This window comes from Otolemur garnettii, unplaced genomic scaffold (assembly GCF_000181295.1).
Source record: "Otolemur garnettii isolate 467f Iridium unplaced genomic scaffold, OtoGar3 scaffold00007, whole genome shotgun sequence".
Taxonomy (NCBI): domain Eukaryota; kingdom Metazoa; phylum Chordata; class Mammalia; order Primates; family Galagidae; genus Otolemur; species Otolemur garnettii.
In genome coordinates this window covers 16,577,201-16,586,104 of record NW_003852402.1, presented here as the reverse complement: position 1 = coordinate 16,586,104, position 8,904 = coordinate 16,577,201, and the positions used below count along the sequence as shown (strand labels likewise).

The 8,904-nt window shown below is 40.2% G+C and overlaps 1 protein-coding gene across 1 annotated transcript in view; it reads left to right on the top strand.

Annotated features, from left to right (window-relative positions):
- The first annotated feature begins 397 nt into the window (after positions 1–397).
- CUNH12orf45 (chromosome unknown C12orf45 homolog) overlaps positions 398–8,904 on the top strand; it is a 9,100-nt gene continuing 593 nt past the window's right edge. The window contains exons 1-3 of the mRNA XM_003783287.3: positions 398–546; positions 2,745–2,831; positions 6,773–6,909. Of these exons, the coding sequence (XP_003783335.1) occupies positions 432–546; positions 2,745–2,831; positions 6,773–6,909 (339 nt within the window). The 5' untranslated portion in view covers positions 398–431. The remainder of the gene's footprint in view (positions 547–2,744; positions 2,832–6,772; positions 6,910–8,904) is intronic.

The window sequence follows — 8,904 nt, the reverse complement described above, 5'->3', positions numbered from 1 at the left end:
GAGGCAGGAGACTCGCTTGAGCCCAGAGTTGGAGGTTGCTGTGAGCTGTGATGTCATGGCACTCTACCCAGGGGGACAGCTTGAGGCTCTGTCTCAAAAAAATAAAATAAAATAAAATAAAAGAATAAAGGGTAGAGCAGCCCCACGCTATGCTCTTAATGTCTGAGTTTACTTAGCTTAAAAGGAACCTTGTTTGCTCTTTTAGCCAGTTACAGCGTCTCAAGAACCTAGAGCAGTTGCCTTCTCGCTGGAAGGAATGACCGGAAGCTCCCACGCGGCCCGTTCCCCGCGCCGGGGTAGCCCCGCCCTCTCCCCGCCCCCGGCCCGCCCATCACCAAGTTTCTTCCAATCGCGGGCCTTTCCCCGCCCCCTCACAGAGCTTGTTTCCTGCATCCGGGCGAGGTGGCGCGGGCTCAGAAGATTTGGGGAGCATGGAGGTCAGCGGCGAGCCTCAGGCCAGCCCGAGCTGTTCGTCGCCCACTCGGGTCTGCTCCGGGGTCTCCGTGTCCAAAGAGCTGCTGTCAGCGGGGAGCGACGGCCGCGGAGGTGACAGAGGGGTACGGCGGTGTGGGCCGCGCACGTGTGGCGGGGGACGCATGGCTGGAGCAGCCCGGGGACCGGCCCCGCACTCCTCGAGACTGGGGACCACTGCAGGGCTCCAGCGGGCCCCGCTGCAGCGGGGCTGAGGGCTGCGAGGCGGACACCTGGCCGGGGGCCCGGGACGTCTCTCCAGCGGTGGTTCTTCCATTCCGCAAGGTAGAGGCCGCCGTTCGGTCAAGGGCGGCTCCTACCCTGCAGCCTGGGACTCTCCCGCGCTCTCGAAGGGAAGGCGGGACCTTGGAGCTGGCTGTCTGGGTCAGAGCAGCTGGCTGGTAGGGGAAAGTAGATGATGAAGAGACACACATCGCGGAGATTCACTCAGCATTTCTGACCCTGTAGTATAAAATTAAAAATCATGAGTTCGAATCCCAGCTCCACAAATAATTAACCGTGGGACTTAGAGTTATTTATACTTTCTAAGCCTCACTTTTCACATTAGGAAAATGGATCTGGTAGTACCTGTAACATTTTTGTGAGGTGGAGAAGGATGTATGAAAGGGCTTGGGCGTATTCTCAGCAAATATTAGCTTGAAGAAAAGATTCTGTGAGAACCCAGAACATCCAAAGCAGTTAGGATAATGACAGCCAAAGTTTATGTAGTGCTTACGATGCCCCAGGAATTAACAGATTTAATCTTCACAGCAACCCTGTGCAGAAGGTTTTGTTAACACAGTTTTACAGATGAGAAAGCTGAGGCATAGTGTATCATAGAGATAAATGACTTTCTGGAGATTATAGGACTGGAAGGGGGCAACACTAGGGTTTGAATCCAAGCCATCTGGCTCCAGAGCCTGCTCTGAGCAGTAATCCAGTAGCCTACCAGTGGTTTTTTTTTTTTTTAATTGAATGGTAACTATGTACATTAATGCACTTCTGGGGTACAGTGTGGGGTTTTCACATACAATACGAAATACTTCCATCAAACTGGTCAACACAGCCTTCATGTCATTTTCTCAGTTATTGTTTTAAAACGTTCACATTCTACTCTTAGAAAGATTCACTTGTACCCCTAAGCCTACCAGTGTTAAGCATTCAAGGGACATTTGCTGAGCTCTGCTTTGAAGATAAAAAGGTGTTTTTGTTTTTAAACTAGAGAGTGAAGGGATTTTCCAGAAATTAGAAACAGGGAATGCAAAGCCTTGAGTTTTGAAAGTCCTGCTCTGGGAGCTTTGAAGGGATTGGAGAACTGGGTTGATTTGAGGAGTAGTGAGTGAGAAAGCTGAGAAGGCAAAATAGGAGACAGAATTGCCCAGAAGGTTTGTCTAGTTGGATGTCTTCACCAAAAGGGAAATAACCAGGCAAGCATGTTTTACTAATAACAAAAAAAAAAGTATTCAGAGATTAGGTAATTTGCCCCATGTTACATAGCTGGTAACCATTTCTAGCTTTACTTAACAATTGGTAATACACAGTACTGCTTCCTCCATCCTGTCATTGTTAGTTGATGAATTGCTTTTTCTTTTTTCTTTCTTTTTTTTTTTTTTTGCAGTTTTTTTTTTTAGTCCGGGGATGGGTTTGAACCCACCACCTCCGGCATATGGGGTCAGCGCCTTACTCCTTTGAGCCACAGGCGCTGCCCAGTTGATGAATTTCTGATCCCCAAAGGTGCAGTTTAGTGTGCATTTATTCCTCAGCATTGTTGATAGATGCATGAGACAGGTTTATGAAAGGGAAGATGGTTGTACATAAAGAACTGGAAAATACAGAGAATCAGTGAACAAATGCTCCTATAATGGCAAAAACTATCCCTGTTAATAAGACAGAATGAAAAAGTGTTATAACATAGCATGTGCCAGGAAGAACAGTATCTAATGATGTGTTAGCTAATACAGTTCCTGTTAAACCTCTAACTGTGAATAAAAAGATGAACCCTGGGGCTCGTAGTGTAGGGGGAGCTCATTTAACATTGCCTCCATGTAGTGTTGGTAACCAGTTAAAAACTTGAACATCTGTAGGAATGGTAATACCTACCATGACCGAGATTGTGATAATGGAACTTGGAGTGCCTCTTTGTTTAAAAAAAAAAAGAAAAAAGGCTGTCCTGGGGAATGTGAACAGTCAGGACTTAAGTCTTGGGAGGTTTGCTTATGGGCCCCTATTTTTTTATGCTGTGGTAAATTAAATGTGTGTGTGTGTGTTTTCAGGTATATGGGACAAGTTGCTCATCAACTCCCAGCCTAATTCCAGAAAAACCTCCACTCTTCAAACAGTTCGGATAGAGAGGAGTCCCTGTAAGTATCTCTGTCCCTCTCTAGTGCTAAATTTTGCCTAATTAAGCTGTTATTTAATGGAACAGTCTCTGCCTTTGTGGTCAGTTTTCTGACCACGGAGAATTCAGTAGAGCAAGTCTGACTTGGGATTTACATCGTAAATTCAGCACACAAAGATAGAATTTACACTATTCTCCTGCCTTAAGATGGCACCATTTTTTATGTGTGAAAAACTGCTTGTGGGATGAAATTTTTGGAAGTAAAGACAATTATTGTTATTTTCCATTGGGAAATATTTATAGCAGTCACTAAGTCTCAGACCGAATACACAATGTATGCAAAACATTATCACATCCCATTGAATTGGATGTACTTAATGTAAATGGTAAGTGGTACTTATAACAATAGGGCCATTAATTATTTTAATTAATTTTATAATTTATTCTGTTATATTGCTGTGCTACACATATATGTTTCACATTTAGACTCAGTTCATGTGGCATTCATGTAATATTCAATGTCTGTGTGATTCATTCATGGTTAAAGAAGACAAGAATTCAATGAAAACCATGTAAATAAGTATGAAGTTGGCACATCAGTAAACTAAGAAATCATGAGGATTCTGAAAGGGAACCTTAACCATAGTGTGCACTAAATCCCCAACAGCTACATGATGGCTCTGCATTCAAATACAAGTTTGTGTGGGCATAGATGTTCATTTTGGGGGTTACATAGCTAGGAATAGAATTTCTGGGCATATGGGAAGTATAAATTTTTATGGAACAGAAATTGCCAAACTCTTTCCCAAGTACTATCTGCATCTCCTCCAGTAAGGTGTGAGAGCTTAGTTGCTGCACATCCTCATCAACACATGATGTGGCCCGTCTTTATTATATAATTTTAGCTGTTCTAGTGTTTCTGTGGTGGTATCACATAGTGATCTTAATTTGTTTTTCTCTAATAACTAATGATGTGGAGCATCTTTTCATGGGTTATTATTTGTCTTTGGTAAAGTGTTTGTTCAGATCTTTAGTGCATTTAAAATTCAGAATTTTTTTTTTTTTTTGAGACAGAGTCTTCCTATGTTGTCCTCAGTAGCGTGCTATGGCATCACAGCTCACAGCAACCTGGGACTCTTGGGCTTAAGCAATTCTCTTGCCTCAGCCTCCCAAGTAGCTGGGACTATATAGGTGATTGCCACAACGCCTGGCTATTTTTTTCTTGCAGTTGTTTAGCCGGCATGGGCTGGGTTTGAACCCCACCACCCTCGGTGCATTTTTTTTTCCAGGGATTTTTTTTCTTTCTTTCTTTCTTTTATAATTAAATCATTAAGGGGTACAATGTACTGGTTTTATATATAATTTGAAATAATACTTTCATGAAACTGGTTAACATAGCCTTTACCACATTTTCTTAGTTAATTAAGACATTTATATTCTACATTTAGTAAATTTAACATGTACCCTTATAAAATGCACCATAGGTGTGGTCCCACCAATCACCCTCCCTCCACCATCCTCTCCTTTCCCCTTCATTTTGGGCTATACTTGGGTTATAGCATTCATATGGCAATGTGGGTGTTTATAAATTGGTTTCATAGTAGGGCTGAGTACATTGGATACTTTTTCTTCCATTCTTTGCTAAGAAGAATATATTCCAGCTCCATCTATATAAACATAAAAGAGGTAAAGTCTCCATCTTTTTTTAAGGTTGCATAATATTCCATGGTGTACATACACCACAATTTATTAATCTATTCATGGGTCACCAGGCACTTGGGCTTCTTCTATGACTTAGCAATTATGAATTGGGCTGCGATAAACATTCTGGTGCAAATATCTTTGTTAGAAAGTGATTTTTGGTCTTCTGGATGTATACCTAGTAGAGGAATTGAAGGATTGAATAGGGATTTTTTTTCTATCCCTCCTTTTCTCTCACCCTTCCTGAACAGACTCTAATTGCACTTAATTTTATTAGTTGAAGTTGTCCACAGCTCACTGGCTTATTTTGTTTTCTTAAGTCATATTTTTTATGTGTTTGATTTTGGATAGTTTCTATTGTGTTTTCAAGTTCCCTAATCTTTTGTATTGTCTAATTTACTGTTAATTCCATCAAATGTATTTTTCAAGGTAGATATTATAGTTTCCATCTCTAAAAGTCCAACTTGAGACTTTCTATGTATCTTTCATTTCTTTCTTAGTTTGTGTTTTGCTTTCTTGAACATGGAGTACACTCATACTAGCTGTTTTAATATTTTTATTGCAGATTCTATCTTCTGTGTCATTTTTGTATCTAGTTCTATTGTCCCCCCTTCTACTCATTACAGATTATATTTTCCTGTTTATTTGCATGTTTGGTAATTTTTTGTTAGCTGCTGGATATTTTGAATTTTCTGTTGTATGTTGGATTTTGTTTTGTTTCATTTAGAACTACACCTGGCCTAACTTCAGGGTATGGTACATACTCTCCTAGAGTACCACAGAAATATTTAGCTTCTGGAAATCATGGTTCAGGCGAGGCTTGTTGGTACTTGTTTTGTTCCATTTGATTTATTAATTAAAAACAAAAGCAGAATAAGATTTCCTCTATCTGTGACAATCGATTTAAATCTCTAGACATTAAAATACTTTTATGGTTTATCGGCAATTTCTCAGTATATCTGAAGGAGATGGCAGCTAACATTTATTCACTATTTAGTGTGCCTCAGACATTATGTGTGGCTTTGCATGTATACATGTGCTATGAGTCCCTCTGGCAGACTTATTTTATAATTAAAGATCATTTACTTGACTTACACTGTCATTTTTTTCTTCTTCCATGCTCTGGACATTTAAGTCATCTGTTGTATAGCCATCGCAGTGACTTAACAAGTTTTGAGAGCCCATTATGTGTATAGTTGTGTGCTAAGCCTCTTTTGAGAAATAAAGAAATGAAATATCCCTCATTTGTTGACTCCCTTGTACTTAGCAGAATGATTGGCAGTTATCACCCCTCTTTTATTCTTTTTGAGTAAACAGGGGTTTTGAGTGGTAAAATTAAATGTATTAATTAGGACTCTTGGTTGCAAATGACTCAAATGCAGCTGAGATTTTCTTAAGCACAAAAAAAAGGGCAGGGGATGTTGGTTCATTTTACTGAGGAAAAGAACCCCAGGAGCAGTAACTTCAGGTACACCTGGACCCAGGTTCTCGGGTCATCAGAAGTCTGCTGGTCTGTATCTCTTAGCCCTGTTTTTCCTGGTGTTGGCCTAACCTAGAGCAGGCTCTTCCCCCAGGTGTTGCATATTGGCCAGTTTATCAGCAGCTACAGGTGTACAGTCAGGAGCTCAGTCATTCACTCAGATTTCTCTCTGAACGGTTCAAACTAAAGTCCCTGAGTGATCTCCTATTGGCCCAACTAGAGCAATGTGTCATCGTGTATGCCACCGAAGCACATTATAGTGGCTAAGGTTGTGGAATATGTAGGCATGTACACAGGATGAGGGATAGGAATGACAGAGGGATGCAAGCTTAAAAGGAAAATCAAGGTTTCAGGGTTATGTTATCAGAAGGAAGGGAGCAGGTGTTGGGTAGGCAAAAACAACCACTACTTAACTTGTACAAAGCAATTGAGATGAGACTGGGATTCTGTGACTAACCTTTTCGGTTTTGCCCTGTAGCCACCTTTGCTGAATGTCAGCCTGTTTTATCCTGGTACACCACCTTTGCTGAATGTCAGCCTTTAAAGAGTTTATAGTCCTGGGGATAGATGAGAAACACAAATAAAACATTTGAGAAATAATGAATTGCTGAATTGTGTAGTCCTATGGCCTTATTCAGAAGATGATGGAAGTTAAAATGGAAGAGACTTGGAAGATTTATTATTATGGTTATTACTATTCAGTTCAGAAGTGTTTTGCAGGAAATCCTGGATTTTGGAATTTACTAGCATAAATATTGATATACTGTATTTTCTCTCCATAGTATTGGACCAAGTACAGACGTTTCTCCCACAGATGGCACAGGCAAATGAAAAGCTAAGAAAAGAAATGGCATCTGCACCACCTGATCATTTCAATATTGAAAATATTGATGTGACGCTTGGAGAAGTTATACAAATGGTAACTATGTTTTGTTTTCATTTCCTATCCCAGCATGCCTTGTCACCAAAAAAGAAGAGAGAGCTCTCTTAACTTTATTTATGACTGATCATTTCCCTTGTGTTAGCTCATGTTTCTAATACTGTGTAGGAACATAGGTCACTGAGCTTCCCTGGGTGAGCTTAGGGGTTTAGTCACATGGAGCCACAGGGAGGGATTTTTCATGTCAACTATTAGAGTTGTTATCCTAAAGCATCAATTTACTAAATGTTCTAACTGGATTTATCCCATCATCTAAGACCCCAAAAGAGGTAATTATCATTTGATTCATTGAGTTTGCAAAAGTAAATAAATGATGTGTTTAAGAGAATAATTGTTTACAGTAAGTTATGTATGAATATTTTTTCTTAATTTATAGTCATAACTTGTTTCTAGATTGGAATTACCTTTATAACATTTGTGCCTGGACAGATCTGACATAATGATAATGCCTAATTCATCAACAAATCTGGTCATTTCTACCTCCAAAATGTATCCCAAATCCAACAACTTGGTACAATGTCCACCACTCCCATGGGCCTCCCTTGCTCCAAGTAATTAGAGTCTCTCCTTTGGACTGTTGCAGTAATTTCCTGATAAGTCTCCTTGTTTCTATGCTTTCCTCCTTGGAGTCCACTCTTCACACGATGTGTGTGGTGCACAGTTTGGGAACCATGGGACTTCCCATCACATTTTTATTAAATTGTAAGTCCTTCAGAGGGCCCATATGATCCTGCCTCTAGCTCTCTATCTGACCTTATCTCCTACACAGTCCCCTGCCTTTACTGCTTCCAGCTGTAGGTCTTTTCCCTCTGTTTGCTCACACAGAATACCTTGTCCCAGATTTCCGCATCTTGACTCCCTCTCTCACTTTCCAGTTGTCACCTCATCAAGCGCCTTCCCTCATGGCCTTTTATGGTCTTGTCTTGCTTTATTTTTTAAATATGCCCTTCCCTTTCCTTCCCTTCCTTATGCTCTGTTATGTATTTGTTTATTGTCTGTCTTTCTCCTCTAGAACAGAGGACCACAAACATTTTCTGTAAGAGAGGCCAAGTACTAAATATGTCAGGTTCTGTGGGCCACCCCATCTGTGTTGTGACTGGTCAGCACTGCTGTTGTGGTGTGAAGGAGCCACAGACAATACATGAATGAATAAACAAGCTTTATACACTTGATTAGTGGATACTGAAATTTGAATTGGATATAATTTTCACTTTTGACCAAATAGTACTATTTTGAGGTTTTCCCTCCAACCACTTAGAAACCATTCTTAGTTCATGAGCTGAACAAAAGCAGGCAGGATTTGGCCGATAGGTTGTAATTTATTGATCCCTGATCAAAAACAAGGTAAAAGTCTTACGTTTGAGTTTTTTGTGGGTGTCTAGTACCTCGTGTACTAGAGAGTTACATTGTGCACAGAATGCGTGTTAATTGTGCATATAATACATTAATTGTGCATCCAATACACTTATTTTCAAAACCACCTTACAGAGTAGTTTGTGTTATTGGGCCTCTATCCACTATTATAGTAAGAAAGACAAGGAAAGAGTCTGAGTCCTCCTTTCACTGTATTCCCCTTAGTGCCTAACATAGTGCCTTTCACTCGGTTGGAATATACAATAAATTTTCATTAAATTGACTGTTTTTTTTCTTGTCTTTGTGTTAATAAAGTAGTTCTTTTTCTTTTTCTTTTTCTTTTTGAGACAGAGTCTCATTATGTCATCCTTGGTAGAGTGCCATGGCATCACAGCTCACAGCTGGTGCCTGACTCATGTTCATAGTTGAATGAATGTTGTTAAATGTGTTTAGGATACATAGAATTAGGCTGTAGGAGATTTTTTTAGATTTGTAGTAAATGCAGATCTTCATCATGGTAGACCCTGGCCACTAAAGGCATAAAGTGCATGTTGTATTAAAAACATTTCTCATCCTGGGTGTTCCAATATTTGTACTGAGTGTTGGTTGTTCCCAATGTTG